Genomic DNA, 25,008 nt, shown 5'->3' on the forward strand with positions numbered 1-25,008 from the left:
TGTGGAATTTTTCTTCCTTGGAGTTGCCTTCCTCGTCATTACCAACTTCACGAACCAGTTCATGTTGGTAAGGAGTCATCAAAGTCTCTATAGCCGCCAAATCCTCAGAAGTACCTCTTCCACTTATGTTCTCTTCGGAATCAAATGATTCACTATTTTCTGAGTCAATTGCGACTCAGAATCGCTTGTCAACTCAGGATCGCTCTATCACTTGTGACGATAAAAAGCTATGTGTAACCATGGCCAATACAAGTGAAATGACTCAAAGTTTGAGATGCACAAAGGAACCCGCAGAGACTCTATCAATTACACTGACGTCGCAAGGAGGGGTATCGAATGGTCCAATTTAATTTACGCACTACTCACCTGCTCACCCCAACAAGTAGGCATTCTCATTCCAAGTCTTCGGGTCAATTTTACAACGTAAAAGTAACAAATTTTTTTTTATCATTATCTAAACCAGATTTCGTTTAGTGCGTGTTTTAAAGAAACAAACACCGGGTTAAAAAAAATTGTGTCATACACACTTCAAGACAGTCACAAAATTATATGTCTCTTAGTTTGTTTTAATTTTTTGTTGTAAAAGGTCAATCCAGAACAGTTTTCTCTAGCATACTATGAACAAGTCGAGGATTCTCACCAACTAATTTGAATTAAACCCCTTAGAAGACCAATGTGGGCGTGGCTCGAGCTTTATTTGACCCTTAATAAAAACCACTGAAAACAGAATAGACTTCCACTGTTCAGGAGAGGACCTTGTAGTAGGATGTCAGATTAGAGAGCGTTTTTCAATTCTTGTTTCTTGGAGTGTGCCTTAAAAAATCTTAGAGCTAAACACAGAGACATTTCATCATGAACACCCTAAGTGAGACCAGAATACTTGATTTATACCCCTGAGCAAGACAACAAGCATCCCTGACCTTTTCATGTACGAGTTCCCCCCCCCCCCCCCCCCTCAGGGGAAAAGTCTCGTTTTCAACCTAATGCATGAGTACTTATGTAATCTAAATGTTTTCCAGGATTTTTTTAACTGTCGCTGAAAGAATCAAACATTGATCACATCCCATCTAAGTTTGGGTATCCTGTGTGAAACTAATTGCCTTGTTTGCTCCACTAATAATATTGAATTTCCATTGTTTCCCTCTTAAGGAAAATGGTGAAAGTGACATTTGGTAATTTTCCTTGTACGTATGGACAGAAACCAGCCTACGACTCAAATCAAACTGTTTTTGGGAGGGGTGGCTTGCCTTTAGCTTCACGACTTATTCTGTATGGTCTCTGTGGTCTTTTTGCTGAAGTAATGTTCACTGCAACATGGTATTTTGTTGACTCTCTAAAATATCATCATGGTTGGAAACTTCATGGTTGTACCTCTGTTTGGAGTTTCCCCATTTATGCAATTTCATCCTTTGTTGTTGAAAGAATGTTCCTGTTTCTGAATGGGAAAACAAGTTTAGTGGTGCGAGGATTTTTGTATGTTCTATGGACTTACATTTGGGAGTTTCTCACTGGCCTCATTTTACGCCAGTTTAATGCTTGTCCTTGGGATTATACAGGATATACCTACTTCAATATAATGGGATTGATTACCTTGGACTATGCACCTTTGTGGTATATTGGTTCCTTATTGCTTGAAACTGTTGTAATTCAAAGTGCTTTGCAACTTCAGTATACAGCAAGCAACCGAAGAAAGGAAGAATAGCTGCAAAAACACAATCAACTGGGACTCACTCTAGTGTTCATGTTCATGAGCTTATATATCAGTTCTTGTTCTGTTTAGTTTTGTTTTTTAGCCTTACCTTTTCGTGGTCACTGCACTGTTTCCTGCGTTTTTCAGAGCAAGGCAATAAGATATTAGTTGACTGTGCATTACATAAGTTTTGAATCAATTGAGGATATCCAACAACATTCAAAAACAAGTTGTAATGTTTAATAAAGGGCTGCATCTTCCAAACTTATTGTCTTGCCTTCAACCAATTTTTGAATAATAAAACCAGTATATTTGTGAAGAATGCTGAGGCATTCAAGTTTTTAAGCCAGGATTTGGATGTTTCACTTTCTTAGAACCTCTTAATCAACTTTGGAAAGAGAACTTGACTTAACTTGATGGAATAGGCCACTTTCGATATGTTAAAATTCACCTTGATAGTGAGGCCTTGAGGACGCAAACAAAAGAAATGAATAAACATGCTCATTCAATTTTCTCTGTTTGTGTCCTCTAAGCCTCACTGCCAACCTGAATTTTAATATATCGAAAATGGTCGACTACTTGAAGCATATTAAGCTTTATACATGTAAATATATTTTGATGTATTAAAATTCCTCACAAGTTTGAATAGTCATACAAAATAAATATAAGTAAAAACTAAAGAAAATGCGATACTACCGAGTAAACTAAAGCAAAAACAATCATGGCTTTTCCACACGAAGAGGATAGAGGATATCAGACAACTCAGAGTTAACTACAAGAAACACTGCATTATTGCAAACTAAAATATAAACAGCCTTCCAACCAGATTTGTGGAGATACAGGACAGGCTGATGTCAAATGCAATCGACATCCTCTCGGTGCAAGAAACAAAGATCGATCGGTCTTTTTCAACAGTCAATTCCACCTTGATGGCCATAACCTCTTTCGCCGGGACAGAACTAAGGGAGGTGGTGGTATTGCGGTCTATATTCGGGACAATACCGTCGCCTCTCGTAAGAAACAGAGTGGTAAACTATTAGAAACTATCACGTTCGACTTGCGAATTGGTGAAAGATATTTCGTTCTCATCAGCGCATACAAACCCCCATCTGTTGATAATACCACGTTTACGAGCGAACTAACATTATTACTGGACGAAGCGAATGTCAGACAACTCGCCCCCTGAACAATTTTCCCCAGACAACTCGCCCCCGATCTTCAGACAACTGGCCCCCAATATGAAAACACCTTTACATAAAACATAAACAGTTAGATCTGTTTCACTTCAATTACTTCAAATGTTGTGGCTGGATTACGAAATGGTCACGTTTATGTGTTTACGCGATCGTTACAATCGAAGGCTACAAACGTAAGTCTTGGTCTCGTAATGTACTTTAAAAAACAAACTTTCTTCTTCTTTCAAGAAATTATTACCTTATGAGCATAAAAATATATTTGTCCAACGTAACATAGGTGTTTTCATATTGGGGGCCAGTTGTCTGAGGATCGGGGGCGAGTTGTCTGAAGATCGGGGGCGAGTTGTCTGGGGCGAATTGCCCAGGGGGGGAGTTGTCCGGATACCGACGAAGCATTCCGCACTTCCGAGAACGTGATCTGCGTCAGGGACTGTCAACACAGCGGTCAAACGTTGGGCATGTCCAAATTGGTACATTTTTTGGCAGCCGCACGCCAATTTCCCGCGCAAAAATTTAAAGGAAAACATGGGAAACAACCGGTGTCACGCAAAATTTACGAAAAAAATTGAAAAGTTCATAGAAATCTGTAAAAGGAAAAGAAAGCAGGTAAAAGGAAAACTTAAGACTTTTCAGACACAAAGTTTATTAAGTTACCGGTATTCTGTTGATTTACCATTTTGTTTTGAGCTTTACGAAAAAAGTTTACAAGTCTTAAAACCCGTGTCATGCTACGAGCCGACGGCGTAGCATATTTTTATTTGTTTTTATTAATCATACGATGCGTGACGCCGGAAACGGACGACAAACGATGTGTAAAAGAAGGAAAAATGGGATAAGAAAAAGACAATTGCAGTGATTCGGCTTCGCTCAGACGAGCTGGAAAAATTTTGGCAAGGACTGTGGGGATTCCATCCGGATCCTTGATTTGTCTGAAGCACAGGAACGAGATGAATCGAAACGACAAACGATGTTCATGTCCATCGTCATGAGGGCATAGCTGGCCAAAATACCGATCCCAAACCGCCTGTACCAGGTCTTTGACCAGGTGGGAAAATCTTTTCTAAACTACAAACCTGGGAAAAACTGGTGCACTAAATGCAAAGTCGAGGCGGACAAAAAATTCAAGGAGCACGGAAAATACATACCGCGGAAATGAAAGACCTGCAACAAGCAGAAGGAAGAACAATTTTTGACTCAAGTTATTTCTGTTAGCTCTCGTTGAACAGGGTAAAACATGAACAAACATATCAATAACGAGGGAAATGTCATTTATAGGATTCCGATGACCCACGAAAAGAACAATGTCATGAAAATATTTTGGCCGCCTTTCAGTTGCGCCATTGCTCGCACATGCGCAGACGTTTGACCGCTGTGTTCTCTGGGAGCAACCATTTCAGGCATGCGCCATAGATGCAGACTGCGCCGTGAAACCGGATGGGCGGAATCACCAGATATTCGGTTATTTCAAAATGGTTGCTCCCAGAGCTCTCGTTTTCCGACCGTTGATCAAGGGGAACGAAGACTCTGGGAACGAGATTACATCGGGGACTTGAATTGCGATATAATAAATCCGCTCCACAACAATCAACAGGGGAAATGCCTGTTAGATATCTGTGAGATTTACGATCTAGACAGTCTTATTACAAGTCCAACTCGTATTTTCACGAACAGAGCGTCCTGCCTGGATGTCATCCTTACAAATGTTCCGGCCTTTATTAAAGACTCTGGCGTTATTGAGACAGGCCTGAGTGATCACTGCCTGGTCCACGCTGTATTAAACACAACACTGAAAAAATTACAAGGCGATCCTTTAAAAACTTCGACCAGAAAGCCCTCCTTTGTGACCTCAACACAGTGCCTTTTTCGGTCGCGTACACTTTTGACGATCCCGACGATGTTTATTGGTGCTGGGAATAACTTTACACTCAAGTACTAGATGACCATGTACCTATTACAATGACGATAAAGCAACAAACAACAGGTTCGAAATTTATTACACCCGATATTCCAAATCAATGAGAGAACGTGATCGACTGAAGAAGAAGTTCAACAAATCGAGAAGTCACGAGGACTGGGAAAAGTACCGTTTGATCAGGAATAAAATTGTCAGCATGAGACGAAAGGTATTGCAAGATTATTTTCAACGACTCTGTGTAGATAAATATGCAGATCAAAGAAAATTCTGGAGCACGATCAAACCTTACATTAATTCGATGGGTTCTTTCGATTCCTTAAATTTGAGAAAAATATGAGACTGCCGGTCATTTAGTGATTTGAAAACCTTGACCGGCTGCCGGTCATTTAGCCACAGCGATCTTTAAAAGCGGGAATCTTTAAAACGGGGAATCTTTAAAAGCGGGAATCTTTAAAATGGGGAATCTTTAAAAGCGGAAATCTTTAAAACGGGTAATCTTTAAAAGCGGGAATCTTTAAAATGGGGAATTTTTAAAAGCGGGAATCTTTAAAATGGAGAATCTTTAAAAGCGGGAATCTTTAAAATGGGGAATCTTTAAAAGCGGAAATCTTTAAAAGCGGGTGATTTCTTGTCAACCCCTGTTTCGACTTTCCGTCCTTGTTCCTGGTTTTTGTTATAAAAACGGCTCCAAACGACCCTTCCCCTATCACATCTTGTTCGCCGAGATCATTCCACTTAAAGTGTATATGACACGAAAAATAATTTCTGCTTATTCGAAAGGCCTTTCAAAATACAGAAGAATGGCGTTTTTCTTTTTGAAATATCTTTTTTCGTTTTAGAGATATTGACGTTTTTCTATTATGCAAATTAGATCAGTGATGACGTCATTGTTTGCAACTAAAAGGCAGAAAATACTGAATAAATGATATCTCTGGAAATATTGAAGCAGTATTCTTGAAACTTGGTCTTACGCAAGATATGCGGAGAATTTTTTCAGCCAAATTGATAGAGATTTTGATGGAGACGCCATGCTGGCGCCCATCCGGATGGCGGCCGGAAACCAACAGAAACATCTGCCACTGAGTTTTGCTACAAAAGCGTGAATTTATCTCTTCAGGAACTCAAAAACATTTTAAAAATAATACTTTTTCTAATACATGAGCTGCTCAGATAGCCAAATTCCCCGAAATAAGTCACTCTTTTAACCAACATGACAGCTTTCTTGCCCGTCATGTAAATGCCGCGTCACGCAAAAGCTTGGAAATTTCAAGCGTAGTCTATTACAAAACCAAGAACCCACTTGGAGCAAAAACTTATATGACTATTAGTTTTCAGCTGTTCTTACACATCATGAAAGTAAAATCTCAGGATGATTAATAGTTTTGTAGTTTGAATTTTAGCGACGTCATGTGAAAACCAGATTTAGGGGACTGTTGATTTATCGATTAAACAACCAAAAACGTGTTTCCCTGCCATATATTTGTCGTTAAGTCGTAAGTCCTTCCATTAGCTCATGATAAGGCTACGACAAATATCCATCGCTGCAAAACTAAACTTCACAGTCCGGAGTTAAGATAAATCCAGGCGGTTCGATTCTTTGGTCGGTCTAGCGGATCTCAAAGAGTGAGAATCGAGATTTGAACCGCTCCACTATCCCGCTAAACCGATGTGCTTTAATAGCGTGCAATAAAATTACAATGAATAAATTTCACAACTGTCTCTGTACCTGTTGAGTTGACGCATGTGACAGAATAAATAGCTTCCGGTGGGAAACTGAAAGATTCTCGTTCACTTTTCAGTAAAGATTAACGCTATTAAATATTCCCCACTTCAAAGATTTCCAGTTTTAAAGATTCCCGCTTTTAAAGATTCTCCATTTTAAAGATTTCCGCTTTTAAAGATTCTCCATTTTAAAGATTCCCGCTTTTAAAGATTCCCCATTTGAAAGTTTCCCGCTTTTAAAGATTCCCTACTTTAAATATTTCCGCTTTTAAAGATTCCCCGTTAGATTCCCGCTTTTAAAGATTCCCCATTTTAAAGATTCCCCGTTCCCCGTTCCCCGTTCCCCGTTCCCCGTTTCCCGTTTCCCGTTTCCCGTTTCCCGTTTCCCGTTTCCCGTTTCCCGTTTCCCGTTTCCCGTTTCCCGTTTCCCGTTCCCCGTTTTAAAGATAGCCCTCTTAAATGGCCAGATTGAAATTTCGCTGCTGTTGTTGACTACGCGAAATCCTGGGGGGTGCGAGAGGGCCGCGTTCACTCGGCTATTTTTTGCGAAAGAGGGACTACTTGTAGTCTATCGATGTTAGGAACAATGACGTAAGTATGGCTCAATGGATTTTAGCACACTTAATTGTTTTTTGATTTAAATTCCAGACATTGTAAAGCGCCATTGATGAATTCAAGGAAATGGGGTCTTATAAATTATCTAAAAGATATAATTTGTCGAAACCTCTGACTGAACGTCTAAGCTGTATATGATATAACGAACAATTTACAACAAGGTCAGATTTAACTTCCGTGATCTGAGTTATTTATTAGGGACCTTAAGATACGAGGACGGGAAGGCCAGGACGGCAACGGCAGTGGACGCGGGAAACTTTCGCGGGTACCGTAGTGTCGCCAAAAACAAAATGCTTAAGGTAGTAAGGTGGGACTTAACCTAAAACACACCATGTTTCAAACATTTTCTCGTGGCTAAGAGTTAACTCCAAACCATGGCAAAGTATACATTTTTAAAAAGCTCAAAGGCCAAAGATTATGAAAAAAATATTTGTGTACCCTATAACTGTATTGTAACCTGACACCGGCTGATTAAATCTGCCACCTGCTGGGGAATGCCAGGGCTTACTTGAGAAAGGATAAATCCCACAAGAACTGATCAAAAGGAATAATTTTTACATTTTACAAAAGAAGACAAATAGCTTGCTGGGATAAGCATAGAGATTTTTGAAAAGTTAAAAACATGTAAAATGATGACCAGTTAAATCTGACACAGAAAATCTAGCATACGTTTCAATACATAACCTCGACAGAGTGCACTGGATGGAAAGGTGCTCTGCTTATCCCACAGAACGTACTCAGAACAACAAATCCTGAAAATTTTAGCTCAATTGAATAAATCCTTCTCAAGATATCTTTTCTTGAAGGCGAGGGTAAAGCTAGAGTTATTATTAGCTAAGCCTAACACTAAGCTTTGCATTAGGGTTAGACCTATGCCTAACCCTAAGGTTTATGGTTAGGGTTCGGGGTGGAGTTAGGGCTAGGTCTAGTTAGGGTTAGGGTTAGGATTAGGGTTAGGTCTAGTGCATCAGTTGAGGGAAGGAACTATAAGTTCGTTTAATAGGAAAAGGTTGCACTGAGGGTTTATTTCACTAATCAGCTATCGAAAATGTTTGTTTTAGGTACGAAAAAGGCGCTAGAAGTTAGTCACGTCACTTAAGGTAGCCAAATGCTTGTTTCTTCACTTAGAGAAGAATTCAGTACAATTTTTTTATGAACACATTAGCAAGAAAAACGGGCAAAATACGGTGAGTGCCAGAACATGGCGACAAATGTTCATTTCACTAATAAAGTGATAAATATTTTATCACTTAACCTAAAAAGTTATAGCCTTAATTCTTTCACATTGCTGAGCAACATCAATAAAGTTTTTGCTCTATTGGTAGGTCACGTGACTAGTTATTTACTAAAAAGTTTGCGCCCAGTTTGAGCGAAAAAAACAAGTGATAATAAGTAAAGCTATAAATTTTCAAATTTGTGATTGGACAATCTTTTTGTAACGTGTTTTGAATTCTGCACATTTTGCATAAAATCCGTCCAATGAGAGGAAATAGGTCACGTGACAATATTAATGTAGTCATAAAATCTATTAAAAATGGATTAGGGAAATTTGTGTCATGTTATCAACAACAGTGTTACCCAAGCAACATGTCAACATCAAATTGGCGTTAAAGCTCTTTTGCAAACTAGCTTATTCACAAAAATGTGTTTTTTGACGTCATGACCACAAAAGGTGTCATATGACCCTAGAAATCACTTTTATGTGCCTGATGCGTTGAAATATGTTATTCTTTCCAAATTATCTAGCGCAGTAGTTCTTTTCTTGATAAAATGGGCTTTTGAAAACATTTACGTTCTCTGCTGGGGGTCTTGGAGGGGCCTCAACCACCAATCGTGAGAGTTCCTCTACATTTGTGGAAAATTATCTCCCAGATAGATGATTCAGAACGAGAAATTGAACTCTTGAACCTATTTGTGGTCACTGGTTAGGCCCAATGAACCTTAGAAACTCGCATTTAAAGATCGAAAAGGTTAACCAAATAAGGCAGTACAAGTGATGATCTGGATTTCCAAGTCCAGTCCACATTCTGAACTCCTAGAATTACCATAGTCCAGTGGCGTTAATTGTGATTATAAACTCGTCTACCTTGGCGCAAAATTTGTTCGGTTTTTGTCGTCTTTTCCATGTCTTCGTCATCGGCAGAAAACCCTTCTTCGGCTATTTTCAACTCTGAAAATCCTACGGAATCTCGAAGTTAAGGATTTCGCTGCGTCCAAATCTACCTCGCCAGCGAGTTCGTCTAGAAACTATTTTGCTTTGTTTTCGTTGATAATCTATATCCTGACGAAATCTTTTAGCCAGCACAATTGGAGGCCTTATGCCTTTCGTCAAATATGTTATAGTCTTGACTTTAATTGTTCTGGTTCATGGCTAACAACAGCCTTTATCGTCAGCTAGATACAACATGTACAGCAGCCATTGTTGTCAACACATCTTGCAATGCCTTATGGGTAACTAGACCGTTGCGACACGGAATGTACCTTCCCGCCAAATCAAGTCTAAAAGCCGGTCAAAACATTTACACTTTCGTAGGCACGGTGCCTACTGCTTGCCATGTAACTCCCCAAAATACCTTTTTTGTGCCATGAAGTGACCTGCTTTTAGACCTGATCTGTTTTGGCCTGACACAGTCGCAAACCAAGTTTCGATCTGTTGGCGCTTAAGAGCACCCTTGGAATCGCCAACTGCCTCAAACATTCAGTTCTTCGAATGCTGCATGTCAAGTTACCGATCGCCGGCCTTAAATGATGTCCTTTGACCACCAAAACAGTTATTTAGAAGACATTCTGTCACTTACACGTTAGTAAGCTTTCGGTACGAGAAACGAACTTCTTTAATCGATATATCGACATCGAGGCTACTGCGTCATATGACTATTTCTCAGGCCCAGGCTGCTGGCTCTTAATTAATTAACGTGGGACTTAAGGTGGTCTTATACCTAAAATTTTTTTTTTTGCAAAACAACTGTGGAACAGTTTTGGTATCACGTTAAAGGACTTTGCACTCTGACTTCAAAAATGAGCTTTTCCAGCTCATGTGCCACGATAGTTAATGAATAACTAGCTCCTTAGTGTTAAAAAGTGGTGTTCATTATAAACACGATAACGTAATAATGAATGGTTCGAGAAGTATGGAATTAAGTTCATCCTGTCCATAAGCAAGTTGTCCAGGAGACAAACCTCAGAAAACAGTGCTTTGAGGGGGTTTTTCTCGTGAAATGTTGAAAAAGTGTATTAATATTAACTAATATTAACTAAATAACAGGAAAAAATTTCATAAATTGCAAATTTTGGAGGTTTAAGACCTAGATAATTGTGTCCTTCATCAATGTTGAAAATTTGACAACATTCGGTTAAAACCCAGTGGAGATATCGTGTGCGAGATATTGATGATCCGTCTATTTGGTCATTTTGAGAAATAAGGCTTTAAAGTTTTACTTCGGTCTCCGAGAGCCCAAATTAGCCCTGTGAACTAGGGGGGGGGAGGTTAGGGGCAGGGGGAGGGGTATATTTAAAGGTTTTACATACATGTTTCATTGAACACCCGAATACACACCAGTCATAGAAATGTTATCCAAGTATAAGGAGCGTATAAGATGGTAGAAGAAATAATGTTCAGGACCATGATGCAAAATTCTCATAACTACACATCTTTAAAGCGTTTGTGTAAAGTATCATTAAAATGTATTGAATTGAATCCATTTTGTGAGTACTTTTAGACTGTAAACAATGGTTGCTATGGGTGTTGCTATGTTGAAAATAGCTAGAAGTGTTCAGATTTCTTAATTTAAACGTACATTCAGGAGTAATTAGAGGAAAATCGTTTCAAAATACGATTTACAAATGGACAGGGATGTTGAATCTTCATGTTCCAAAAAAATGGTTTTCTGGAGAAAAATTTATATCTGAGAGTATAAGACCCCCTTAAGATGTGCATTTTCGCAAAAGACGGCGACGTCAATAATTCGAACTTCGTACAAGCTATTCACAGAAGCAATCACATCCATTACATTAGACTATAAATGAGATGGTAGAAATCTTATCCTATTAGGCTTAAACGATAGTGAACAGCGATGCTGAATTTCTTTTTCCGTATAAGTGAAGCAAACATCTGTCAATATTTTAATAGAGAAACCATAATTTCCGTATGAAAAATTAAACGAACAATCTGATCGACCTGCTTCAGATGGCTTTTCAGTTACCACTAGAGCGTTTGGGAATTCTGTCGCCGAAGAATCGTGACTTTTGGCGAACGTTTCAATTTCCATCTGTAATTGTAACAAGCATCATAAAAATCAAACAAACGTTGATTCAAGTTCCGGGTAGCATAAAAAAACTAAACGTCAGTTTGAAAATGTGTATTTTATTTGTTCGATAGATGCTCCATGGCATTCATTCTTACAACATTTTATCGACTGTACTTACACTGATGTATTCTCAATGCACACAGTTTGTATTGAGCTTGCTCACTCGTGATAGCGTCTGAACAGTGACTGCAGAAACACAAACGAACAGACAAGGAATATTTTTATTCACATTTTCGTATCTCAGCGTAGTGTTCTAGACTACAATAACGGAAACTGTGAACCTTATAGACAGTCCTATCAATAAAACTGAAAATAAAGTCGATTGGAACAGTTATCGAGGCAAAACAAGAGCAAAATACTCATGTTTTCGATACGACGGCTGGTCGAGCGAAATGGCGTCCTCGACGAGATGAGGACGGCAGAGAGATGAGTCGACAGTTCTCGTGCGCATGCCCGGTTGAGTGAATTTACTTCCGGTAGCCGTCCTAGCTCGTCCTGTCCTGGTATCTTAAGGTGCCTATTACTAGTAGTAATCAGAGATTATGAGAGTGCATTCGACGCTCTCACTTTAATATATATATATCGTAAATAAATGATTTCACTAGCTGACTTTCAACCTTTGTCTACTGCTAAAATCAACATTTCTCAGCAGCAACCGAGGTTTTACAGTCAGATATGCATAGTGTCAAAGTCCATGCTAGTGAAGAGGTCACGATTTGTTAATACGTTGCGTGACGCTGTCAGTTTCTGTAGTCTCTCAAGTTTCATAGAATATTTAAATTACGTACATTATTCTAAGCTAGCATTTGCAGTCGCGTGCTCATTTCGCGACTAATTTGAGTATTTCCCCTGATGAATAAAGTAGTCGTATGGATCTTGCCTTCAGAGTACTTTTCCACCGATTCCAAACAATAAAATTTCGACCGGATAAAGACTGAGCTATCTGTCGCGACTGGAACTAATCAACAAATGCAATCAAAATGTAGCTGTTCCCACGGTCGTCATCCCAAAGCCAAGTCGTGTAATAAACAAGGACAATTCCCTCAGATTGCGATAAATGCTGCCGTCGAAGCGTTTGAATTCGCCAAAATCTAACGCTGAGAGCACATAATAGCGAGGCGTACGGCGACTGAACAGAAAGAAGTCAAAAAAGGATCCATCGGAAAGACGAGCTCAGATGGCCTGCTCACATACTCACATGTTCGTCACATGTCTTATCACATGTCTTAGCATTAAATGGTACCAGTTTACTGGCCGTGACATGCCCCTGCAAAAATCAAGCGGGGTGGCCATTTTGGTGTCCTTACAGGAATGTGTTTTTTTTTTTCAGCCTAGAACCGTGCACAGGGAGACCAACTCTGAAAAGCCACAGGTCAAAATTAGGTTTGCGTTCCACTTCGTCGAACGTAATTATCCACCCAACAGAGGAGGATGGCCGCCTGGGTAATTATTGCATCATCCAGTACTCTTTCACTGATGGGGAACATCCAATGAGTCTGAAGCCTCACAAGAATGCAAAGACAAAACAAAAAGGGTACGTAAGAACCTGTGAGAGTACAATAGAAAAGCTGAAGTCTTTGGGTGGTCAACAAGGACCCAGTGCTGCATTTCAAATAAATAAAAATAAAAGACTTAATTTAATCTGAAAGGCCAATCAGTGATCACTGGATCACTGGTATTAACTGGCGATCAGCGTTTACATATAAAATACAGCTATTCATAAAATTGTACTTTAAAAAACAACAACAACAACAACAAGATATATATACTAAACATTTACATTAAAAATACAACCATTCTGGAGATTATGTAAAAACAAGCATTTAAAAAGAAGAGCAACAACAACAAACAAACAAGCAAAAAATTGAACCTAATTTACGGTACATACATGATTGATACGATCTTGATCCATAAAATGCTTAAAAATATGTGTTTTAAACTTAGAAAGAGTGTTTAATTCTCTGATCTCTCTTGGTAATCCGTTCATTCTCGTGCAGCGTCACACTTGAAAGTAGACTGACCCATTTTCGTTTTAGTTGGTGTGACGGAAGGAAAAGGGAATTTGGCAGAAGTTAGAGGTCTCGGTGAACTTCCCAAAAGTACAAAACAGGTTTCTTACCTCGCAAGACGCCCTTCGTCTGAACAACAGCAAGGAAGTTCGTCCCATAGGAAAGATGCCTGGTATGATTTGCTCGTGGAATGCAAAACACAAAGCCGTTTCCAGGATACCGCGTTTCTTAGAGAAGTGAAATGCGCACCAGGGCCTGCGTGTTTCCTAAGAAACAACCGTCAAATTAATGACATTGCTCGTTTTCGTACAGATCCAACGGAGTTCCAACCACTCTACGTGGACGCAACCTTCAACTTAGGACAATTTAATGTTACCATTATTTCCTACAAGCATCTCCTGTTGAAGAATCGCCGAGATGGCAAACACCCTACCCTCGTTGGTCCGGTGCTTGTACATCATAGAAAAACTAGTCAGTCATACAAGTACCTTTGCACTAACTTGGCATCCTTGAATCCTGCCACAAAAAATCTTTTGGCGTACGGTAACGATGATGAGACAGCGTTAATCGAGGCGTTTGAGGAAACTTCGACTGTGCTATTCATTTGTTGTGCGAGAGGCACATGCGAAACACCCTCAATGCGAAGTTTGAGGCCCTCTCAGTTCCTTCGGCCTACCAAGCACAGTTTCTCCAGGATACCTTTGGTGGAGCACGTGACGGGGAGTATATGCCTGGACTGGTTGACTGTAGAGAGGTAGAGGAATTTCAATGCCGTCTGGAAGCCCTGGAGGAGAAATGGAGTCAAGCTGGAGAGCCGGGTAAAGAGGCCTATTGCTGGTTTGTGAAAAACAAAGCGCAGAAAGTTTTTTGTCCTCTTGGTGCTGGTGTAAGAGAGCAAGCCGGCTTAGGACGACCACCTGCACGATTTACAACCAACCCATCTGAGGGCAATAATAAAGTTGTTCAAGATTTTATTCATAAAGACACAAAGAAGACACGCGTTAGTGAATTCGAGTTCGTCCAATCACTACAGAAGCTGATACAACGTCAAGAAAACGGCCTTGAGATAGCAGTTATCGACCAAGGGCCCTACCGGGTTCGAAACGCCTTCAATCACATCATCACTTCCCCCGATGACTGGCTGAAAATGACGCCAAATCAGCGGAAGAGAGCTTTGCAGAAGGTACATGGGACGAAGATCTCAGAAGCAAGCAATGGTAATCTGACTTAGAGGCCGCAGCCTGCAGAGGGCGCAAAAAAAAAAAAACAATTCTTGATCGTCTACTTCAAGAGGAAATCGACTGGATTCCCCTCTCCACCTTAACCGGAATGACAGAGAAAGCCGAGAAAATCCTCCAGGTTCCAGAACAGGTTATTCCAATTCCAAACTTAGAAGGATCACTTCTCATTCCAAGCAAGACTAACGCTCGGAACCCACACGTCGTAAGCGCGTACAGTACAAGCCGAATTGTTTGTAATTGCGTAAACAACAAAAGTCTGTCTATTTGCTCACACTCCATCGTCTATGCAGAGCACCAGAAAGTACAGCCTAAGTTCTACAATTGGTTTAAAAGGCTCAAGCGCAGTCAAGGTAGCAATGCTATCAATTTTTCAAACCTCGTATCAGCGGATATGCCTCGTGGAAGGGGTCGAAAGGGCGAGAGGCCTCCCCGAACGGTCAAGGCAACAGTTACTCACACCAACACTGGAATGAATTTCTCGGCCTCCACTTCACGGCAGCAGGAGCAGACCCAAGCAAGGCAGTAACCGTACGAAATTTGGTCAAAGCAGCGGACACAAGTGATAGCTTCACAGCATCATGTGGCAGGTCAACACCAGCACGCAGTAGCTTCACAGCATCATGTAACAGGTCAACACCAGCACGCAGTAGCTTCACAGCATCATGTGCAGGTCAACACCAGCACGCAGTAGCTTCACAGCATCATGTTGCAGGTCAACACCAGCATGCAGTAGCTTCACAGCATCATGTTGCAGGTCAACACCAGCATGCAGTAGCTTCACAGCCTCAGGTAGCAGGTCAACACCAACAGCCAGTCTCTCCACAGCATCAGGTAGCAGTTCTACACCTACAAGCAGGAGGACCACACCAGCGGGCAGCTTTACCACAGCCATACCATAACATAAATCCATTTCTGCTAGAGTTCCGACATGGAAATATTCGTAAATGTACAGGATGTGGAGGGGAAATTTCGAAGCAGGCCGCAGCTCCTGATAATGTGATTTTAAAACACATGGAACGCTATCAGCACCCCACCGGCAGTCCTTTACAGCCCTTCATGTATACTATCAGCAAAGAGAAGGCACACTATTATCACGCCCGTACTGCGTGCGTCATCGGTTGACTTCCTTATTTTACGTCAAATCTTGTGGATTTGTCTAAAGTCGCGAGCGAGCTCAGTGAGGGGCACAAGCTGCGTCTTGTTATGGATCTTGACATTTTTCTACCGTAATGGGACTGGTGATTACCTGTCGTGACACTTTTGGGTTATATCGCGTCCTGGCTTTAGGTCGCTAGGTTTTAAGGTTTCTATGGGTAAGGACCGTTTAACCTGCAGAACGAGCGGAAACTGTGCAACCTGGAAAAGACTGTCAAATGAGTGTTTTCATTTTACTTTCACTAAGATAGATAAGATGGTTAGAAACAATTACGTTTAACAGTGGTAATCCGCCTAATTTGCTGTTTCCAGCTGATTAAGTTTCTGGTAATTTATTTATTACTGGTATCTGAGCCACGTTTTCCTATTTACCGCCAAAAGATCGACTCTCAACAGTTTAAACACTAGGTAAATGTAACAATGTTGTCGGTGAGTTACATCGCTTGATTTTAGAGGCAGAATCAAGCTAACCTTTCTTGTTAAAAATGGCTGCTTTTGTTAGTGGACCCTATTGAGTTGTAAGCAATTGCAAACATGCTTACGGGATGGCTGGCCTATTGATTAATAGTCGAGTATGGCTTACAAGAAAGAACATTTACTCAGTTTGGCACCATAAGGAAAGCATGGGTTGTCGTCTGATCACCGAAGTTAGTCATAAGGGATTAGGACTTGGATGAGGTTACCCCTCGTTTAACTCTTTTTCTTTACGTTCTTTGTCTTTACTTTCCTTTTTCATTTGTAATCGGTTTGCAGAAATTTGGCGGTTCAAGTAGTAGTTTCGCAGGTTTCGCGCGTCAGCAGTTCCTCAGATTAGACTTACCCGGTTTCTATAACGTTCAAATTTCATGTAAAAGTTTTCATTTTCTTAAAAGAATATGGACATGGTTTTTAAATAATTCAAAGCTGGATCGAAGTTATTAGACTTGTACGTTCAGTAGTTTAGTAGAATTTGTGCATTGGAGAAATTAGATATGCTCTTCATAGTATGGCTCAGTCCAAAAGGGGATGTTTTAACAAGTAAGAGTCGGTCTCGTGTACAATTGCGTTTTTTTTTTTGGAGACATTGAGATCTATTATTGTTGGAAACTTAAACTAAGTTGAGTTGAATTACGTTAAGTTAGGAATTGTTTTCCATGGAGGATGTATGGGAGCAAATTAATACAGTGAAAACGTTTCTGATCGTTCTAGATGTAAACAGTGGAGCAGAGACAGTACGCATCAATACAATCTATAATACGTTTCTTTTGAAAATACTTTCTTTCCAGTGACTAGCACAGCAATCTTGACGTTACCGTTACCACTTATTACCACCTTTCAATGAATATATTAAATACGTTTATTCCGTCACGTGCGTTTCCATGCCAATTGTTTAAATGCTTGGTCTAGAGGAGGCAAATTATTCCTAGCCTCTTCCAGCCGTTCAGTTAGTTGGGGCACAGCGCGAAAAACGGCTAGCGAAAAAATAGGGGACAAGCGCTTTCTCTCGCCGTTTTTTGCAGCGCGCCCCACTGGAGTTAACTAAACGCCTACAAGAGGCTAGCTTATTCCTCGTTCCCCATGTTTCAATTATTTTCAGACCCAAATCATTTTCAGGGCGTGAATAGCATCTTTTAGGATAATTTTTTCTTTCTTTTGCGTTAAAAGCCTTCAAGTACTGTGTACCAACCTTACTTTATTTGCAAACTGAAATCAATAATTTTCTACCGGAGAAGATATTAAATTCCAACAGAAAAAAAAAAATACATGGCCGCAGTTGCACGTGGAATTTGCGAGACAAGCAGCGCTGTGCTGAAAGTTAAATGGCTTTTTCGGGAAAATATTTTATTTTTATAATTTTAGTTTTCTCAAAGTGCAACTTTACCTGTGTATGTATTTGTTTCTTTATTTGCTAATCTACATTTTCTTTTTATCTTACTATTTTTCAGCGCTGAAAATTTTTAAAGGTTTTAGTTTGAACTTCATTAATAAAATTGCGAGAACTTTAGGACGCGCAGTTGACAAGTTGTTGAATGGTTCAAGGGTTCATTCACACGGGCAGTTTATTTTTGGAAAGCGAAGATTGAGTTTGTTTCGAGGCAACACGGCTTTCCAAGAAAACCGAAGGTGTAATTTCTCACATTTTCTACACATGGTCAAAACTGGACTGCTCCTTACTTTTTTTTCGTAAAAGTGAACTGCTAACTATGAAAATCGTGAGTTGAATATACCATTTGGACTGAATGAAATGTACACTTCAGGAGGTGTGAATTTTTCAATAACTATTTTTATTTCTTAAATTTCTATTTCTAGTTTATTTATGCATTTAATTATTCTTTTAATTCACTTTTAATTTTCTTTTTTTAATTTCTATTTTTTTAAATATTTTAATTTTTTTTTCTACACTCCGCACTCCGCACTCCGCACTCCTCGTTTTCGGAACAGCCGGCGGAGGACAGGAAATTAAACAAAGTTAACCCGCAATGTTTCGAAAACGTCTTAAAAAAAAAAATTATATAGTGGAGATTATGTTTCTACTGATAGCAGTGAATTGAGGGGATTTTAATAAATGATAGCCCTTTATTTTCGCCATTGAAATTGATTTGTCTCTTGTTGGTGTATAATTGTTGTGTTATCTGCGCCCAACACATTGACATAGATTTTCGTTTTTTTCAAAGAGAAATACTGCGAGTTCGAACATGAAATTTGGCATGGTATATGTTTAATAGTGATATTTTAAGGCTGTAAAGTAAAATAATCGAAAAGTGAGGTACCAGATGCATTTTTATGCTGTTAAACATGACCTATATTTTGCCGTTATTTTTAACACGCTTCATAGGTGTGTCTAAACCCAGAAAGTAGTACATAGGGGATTAACCAAACACCGTTTCGCAGAGGGAGGAGTATTTCCCCGTTTTGAAACCCCCAGCTTTAATCCCGAAGCTCGCAAGCTCGCTTCGGTTAAACCAGGGGGTTTCAAAACGGGGAAATGCTGAGTCCCTCTTTAAAACAGTATTTGGTTAATCCCCTATATACTACTTACAACTACTTACAACAACGGGGAAGGGAAGGGACATATATTAGAAACAAACGAGCCCGCCATTATACCGCCAGAACCTTTGCGATGCGCCGAGCAACAAACAACTGCGCGTGGCTGATGCGGGGACGGAAAGAAAGCTGTGGAAAGCGGTGTGTAGGGACCTTTTGCAAGCAGCACAACTACCAGCTAAAGAAAGGGATGAGAATGCCGGCCCCATGTCGGGTCTGCAGGGTCGGGGTGCAGTGCGACTACCGGTTATGCAGGGGCTGCGGAGGGAAAACTGTAAAACAGGGCTAATGCGGAAGGGCAAAAAAGCGAAGAAAGATTTCGATCACGTTCTGCTCGAGCTGAAGGCAACACAATTAGAGAAATGAGGATACGTATTATACCGCAAGGAACCATGGCTTCCATTGACCAAAAGTTTGAAGAAAGACTGGAAGAAGAACTTGCAAAAATCGATCCAGAAACGTTGCAGTATTTAAACCAATTACTTGCGGAAAACGCGCCAGCCGTTAGAAAGCTTGTCGAGAACGTGCTGGATGAACCTATTTCCCAAGAAACGCAGAAGCGTTTGCAAAAACCTTTACTTCCAAAACCTTACCAACCAAGACCCCCTCCACGGCAAAGAAAGGGGAGAAAAAATCAAGAGCTTCTGAGGGAGTACGACCCCTTTCCTGCGCAGAACATCCGAACAGTGACAGACTACCAAAATGAGATTCTGGACCTGTTCGATGATGCAACGCATGAGGGGGAAGAGAGTAAAGGACGGCGTTATATTCGATGGCGCTTCATCAGAGGTCTGGGAAAAAACTTCACACCAGACTTTATGAAAAAAATTCGAGAAAACGTTGACACATCGTTTTACCTGAGGCATGTTTTCTCGTATCAGTTGCGCAACATTGAAGATGGAACGGTGATTCTGTACTACACAAACCAGGGCTCACCCTGGATAAACAAGCTGGTAGAGGCGGAAGAATGGCTTAGCCGCCAGGAAACAAGACGAATTGAGCTTGGAAGCGTTGAAAGGCCGAATACAAAGTGGGTGTTTGAAAGCTTTTTCAACGTTGACCTGAAGGTTGTGATTGACAGGCAGCCGTTGGTGGGAACAGGACCGTTGCCTGACTGGCTGCGCAACCTTGCCATAGCCGGGCAATGGTGGCGTTGGACGTGTATTGCGACAACCTGTGCCTATGGCGGTGCATCGCTGTGCACCGAAGAGCGCGTATCGATCGAAGCACAAAAGCAGCTAGAATCTTGGCCCAGAGTTTCTACAAACTCAAATCCATACCTGCAAACTTCGCAAAAACGTCTCTAGATGAGTTGGACAAGGTGGAAGCCCATCTGAATCAGGGCACCGATGTCTCATCTTGCCTCGGAATACGTGTCTAAGAGCCTGAGCGTTTAGAAGACGGTGAAGTGGTGTGGCATCTCAGAATAAACGCGAATCCCAAACTGAAAAACATTCTGACAATCGAAATTTACGAAGGGGACGCCTTCCTGATAAAAGACGTCAAAAAGCTGGCGAGAAACTATGAATGCACTCATTGCCGTCAGAGATTCACACAAGTTTGCCATCTCCAACGTCGTTTCCAAACCTGCAGTGCAGGAAAAACGGCAATCTATTGCCCGGGGGGGGGGGGAAGTCGAAGCCCCGCAGACAGCTTTCGAGAAAGTGATGTACCCAAATAGCACAGCATCTAGACAAGCGCTTCTGTGGCTGGAGCGAGAAGTGAAGCAACGGGGTATCCACATTCATCATGCAATGTGCGGGCATGGGGGCGAGAGATGGCTTCCGCGAGAAGGTGGGAAAATGAAGAGCTCGCCTGTCGACGGGTACAACCAAGAAACGTGGACGGTGTTCCAATACCACGGCTGCCCCTTCCACGGATGCCCAAAACGTTACCCGCGCTATCGAGAACAAATAATTCTCAATAACGGTAAAACCCCTGAACAACTGTACCAAGCCACCATGAACCGTACAGCGTTTCTGCGGAAGATCGGCTACAAAGTAATCGAGGCATGGTCTTGTGAAGTTGGGCATCTTAAGGGGGAACTTCCGAGGAAGGAAACGAAAACTTATCCGCATGCGGAATTGTACGATTTCGAGTCGTATGGCGATAAAAACTATCGGAAAGAGCCAACAGGAGCGTTAACGATAGAAAACACGCACGTGCCAATCTCAGTTAGCATCGGCGACACCCTTGAAAGAGAGCCCACCCACATCTGTGAAAGAGACCCCGCGGAGTTGGTCCGCAAGTTTATGAAAGAGCTGGAGAGACACGAAAAAAAACATCCAGGACCAGGTGCGAGCGCAGTTTGTGCCAGAAGACATGCACCTGCTGCCAAAGGAGCAGCAGCAAAAAATCTATGAATGGTGCAACCAGGTTCCCGTCGTCGGGTTCAACTCAGGCAGCTATAACCTGAATCTGATCAAAAACCACTTGGATTCGGTCGGATTCGCCTGCACTCTTGCTGAAATATCAAAAAAGGTCAGAGTGGCGAAAAAGGGGAACAAAACCATGTTCTTGTTCACCTGGGGGGCCCGTTTCCTCGATATTATCAACTACCTTGGCCCGGGGACGAGCTACGACAAATGGGTGAAAGCCTACGGATGCAAGGCAGTGAAATCCTGGTTCCCCTACGAATGGTTTGACACCCCCGAAAAGCTTGATTTCCCTGGGCTCCCAAAACACGAGGACTGGTATTCGAAGCTAAAGGGCGAATACGTTCTCACGCGGGATGAATGGGAGGGATGCCAGCGAGTGTTCAAAGAAAAGGGCATGCGCACCTTCGCAGACTGGCTGCGTTACTACAACAATCTCGATGTGGCGCCCGGTCTTGAGGCTCTGGAAAAGATGACAAACTTCTACACCGAGAAGGGGATCGACGTTCTGAAAGACGCTGTCAGCATCCCAGGCTTGAGTTTGCACTACTTGCTCCGGGGAGCGGTTGAGCGGGGCACAGATCTTTGCAGCCCAGGCAAAGAAGCGTATGAGATGCTGAAAGAAGCTGTTGTCGGAGGGCCGAGCCTGGTTTTCACAAGATACCACGAGGTAGATGTGACGCGGATAAGGTCTCATCAAATATCAGAACCCCGTCTTTGCAAAAAAATAGTCGGTTTAGACGTCAACGCCCTTCATCTTTCGACCAAGCTCAAAGATATGCCCTGCGGAAAGGAAAGGGTCAAGCACTACAAAAATGGATTCCAAGCGGAGGCGGCTCTTGTACTAATTCGCATGCTCAAAGAAGGGAATTGGTTTGGATTTGCCGAAGTCGACATCGAGATTCCAGAGCTCTCGAGTCCAAAGTTTGATGACATGTGTCCTTTCTTTTACAACAAAAAGGTGCCTGGCAAAGCTGTTCCGAAACATATGCTTGATTACTTGGCAAGAACGGGCAGAAATCGCGCAGACGGAAAAAAGCTTGTAGGGGCGCTGTCTGCGGAACGGATGCTAGTATATGCCCCTCTGCTGCTGTGGTACGTGAACCACGGGGTGGTAGTCACGAAGGTTTACAGAACAATCGACTACCAAGCGGCCAAGATCTTCCCCTGGTTCGTGGAGCAGGTGACGGAGACGCGCCGGAGAGGAGACGTGGACAAAAGCAAGGCGTTGCTCGCTGAAGTGTTCAAACTTCTGGGAAAAAGCGCGTACGGGAAGCTGATTGAAGCTTTGGAGCGGCAAACAAACGTGATTTACACCAAAGACGAGAAGGTGGTCGACAGAGCCTTGCGGAGCGCGTATTTCTCTGATCTTGAAGAGATCGGGCAGGCGTATGAGTTGGAAAGCCGGAAGCCTCGGATCACAATCAGACGGCCCTTTCAGATTGGAATCGCTGTCTACCGGCTGGCGAAGCTGCGGATGCTGGAATTCTACTACGACTTTCTCGACAAATATATTGACAGAAGAGATTTCGAGCTGATCCAGATGGACACGGACAGTAACTACATGGCAATCTCCGGTGAGCGGCTCGAAGACATTGTCCGGCCAGAGCTGAAGCAAGGATTCGAGGCGGAAAAAAAATCAGTGGCTGGCTTGGGACAAGTGGAGCGGCCGGACCCCAGGCCTCTTCAAGCTTGAGTTCGAGGGCAGCCGGATGATCGCGCTCTGCTCGAAGTGCTATTACGCCGATGAAGGAGAGGGCGAAAAAAGGAAGTTTAGCACGAAGGGGATGTCAAAGAAGCAGAACGAGATAACGTGGCAACGTTTTAAGGAAGCGCTGGAAGGCAGCAAAGATATGGCGACCAACAGAGGTTTCAGGATGCGGGACGGGCAGATGGTAACTTACGAGCAGCAGAAGCTGGGGCTGAGCGCTTATTACGACAAGCGGTGGGTGCTGCCCGACGGGATACACACCGAACCAATCGAATTTCACATTTAGTTCACGTCAGCCGGAGGAAGAGTAGTGTTCGGAGGGACAACGAGCAGTTCTTCGCGCACGAAGCCGCGCTTGGGACCGTCGCGCAAATAGTAGAGACCGGGTTGATCCGGTTTGGTGAAAGGTCTTTCAATGTTGTAAACTTTCAAAGACCAGATTGGGTCTGTGGCTCTTTTCACGCCCCCTTCAAGCTCTCCGGGTTGGTAGAGATAACGAACTTGGACAAGGGCGGGGAGTGTTTTTTCGCTTTTTCCAACAGGCCTTGAATAAGATGTCGATGGCCTCGCATAAACAGCTTTCTCTTTGATAGCAACGGCGGGTTTCTTGCCGATAAGTCTTGTTACCTCGTTGTTCAAAGCCGAAACAACTTCAGGAAGTCTTTTCACCCGGACAGTGGACCGCTGGCCCTCAGGGAGTCGCATTTCCACGGCGTACTGGTGCCCGAACAAGTTCTCAACCAGTGTGCGGTTGAAACGTTCTACAATGGCCTGGTCGCGGTGAATGTCAACGCGCCCGCGCCGGATATATGTTTTGTACTTTTCCATCTCTTTTGCGACAGTGCCCATGAATTCGCGCCCGGGGTCAACCTGCAGCATTTCAGGCCATTTGAGAAGCCCGCGCTTGTAAATCTTCTGAAAGGCCTGGGCGACCTCATCAGAATTTTTCGAAGTCAGGTGCTAGGCCTCTTTGTAGCGGCTGGCCACGTCGACAACGGTCAGCGCGTATTTGTAAACTTTGCGGCCACGAGGGAGCTTGTCGTGCGGCAGAAAAAGAAGGTCCGCCTGGTGGACCGCGTTGGGTGTGGGAACGTCGAATTTCGGTCGAGGAATTAGCTTCGGTGCAGGGAGGAATATCTGCCAGAGCGCTTGCCTGATCAGCCACTTTTTTTGCGGTTTCTTCAGGTACCTTGGCAGCTTCGGCTAATTTTTTGATCGCGGAGATACCTTTCCAGTAGCCCCCAGGGCTGTAGTATATCTTTGCGAGTTTGGCGTCCATATAAGTAAGGCGTAAAAAAGTTTAAAGGAACCGGAAGGCTGCGTAGCCTAGAGCGAGCGCCCCGGCGCCCACGAACATGAGTTCACCATTTTTCTGCTGGTCGCTTGGCTGGTAGAAATCTGAGAACTTGGGCTCTTTGGGAGGTGTCGTCTGTTCTTCAGAATGCGCCTGGTTGTAGAGTTTGAAGGCATAGTCCGTGTTGGTGAATTTCTGCTTGGCCTCCGCCTTTATTTGCGCGTTTGTCGCAATCCAGTCGAGAAGTTTGGTGTGGTCGCGCGTGTATTTGGCGTAAGCAGCATTGTACGCCTCGAGAGCTTTGTCGTGGCGCTTTTTTTCTTCAAGTGCAGCCTTGTCGCCCCCGCCAAGCGCCCTCGCCAGATAATTGCCTCCGATAAAAGCCGTTGCGTTCAACACGGCCCCGCCAACCATAATCGCGATGCTCGCCATGTTGTTATATAGCAGAGTCTTTTTTTCAAATCATTAATTTCAAACGCTATAGGGAAGGAATTTTTGGTCCTCGAGGTACTGCTTGAGCGCAATGCTGCCCACCATGACGGCGGTGAACTTCACGTAATTCATCGCACTGCTGCTGGGATCAGAAGTGAGATTCTCTTTCACAACCTTTTTTGCGGCCCAGCCGATGCCAGCGGCTAAGCCAGTGAGAGTAGCGGCCTCCATTATGGTCTTAACAAGCTTGTTGTCGGACATGGTGTGTTTAATATAAGGAAAATAACAAAAGTTTAAAATCAAATTAATCTGTCTTCCCCGC

General features: G+C 42.5%; 2 protein-coding genes and 1 pseudogene across 4 annotated transcripts in view; 2 read left to right on the forward strand and 1 right to left on the reverse strand.

The window, feature by feature from the left end:
* Window positions 1–14,724, forward strand: part of LOC110054718 (uncharacterized) — a 32,200-nt gene extending 17,476 nt beyond the window's left edge. For 2 of the 3 annotated variants that reach the window (XM_089292983.1, XM_089292982.1), the window contains exons 3-4: window positions 12,776–12,979; window positions 13,482–14,724. In XM_089292983.1, the coding sequence (XP_089149109.1) occupies window positions 12,958–12,979; window positions 13,482–14,212 (753 nt within the window). In that variant the 5' untranslated portion in view covers window positions 12,776–12,957 and the 3' untranslated portion in view covers window positions 14,213–14,724. Of the gene's footprint in view, window positions 1–12,775 lie in introns of all 3 variants that reach the window. The other variant, XM_089292984.1, reaches the window with a different exon arrangement.
* Window positions 14,725–20,421: 5,697 nt separating this feature from the next.
* Window positions 20,422–23,246, forward strand: LOC149111002 (uncharacterized; annotated as a pseudogene).
* LOC149111003 (uncharacterized) lies at window positions 22,826–25,003 on the reverse strand. The gene has a single exon (XM_089292902.1). The coding sequence runs from the start codon at window positions 24,684–24,686 to the stop codon at window positions 24,261–24,263; it is 426 nt and encodes a 141-aa protein (XP_089149028.1). The 5' UTR covers window positions 24,687–25,003; the 3' UTR covers window positions 22,826–24,260.
* Between the last annotated feature and the right edge of the window lie 5 nt (window positions 25,004–25,008).

Source organism: Orbicella faveolata, unplaced genomic scaffold (genome assembly GCF_042242905.1).
Source record: "Orbicella faveolata isolate gen_17 unplaced genomic scaffold, um_ofav_v1 contig_24, whole genome shotgun sequence".
Classification (NCBI taxonomy): Eukaryota; Metazoa; Cnidaria; class Anthozoa; order Scleractinia; family Merulinidae; genus Orbicella; species Orbicella faveolata.

What these genes read in the sequence shown, in the direction of transcription:
- LOC149111003 (XM_089292902.1), bottom strand. Translation starts at nt 24,686, where the DNA reads ATGGCGAGCATCGCGATTATGGTTGGCGGGGCCGTGTTGAACGCAACG.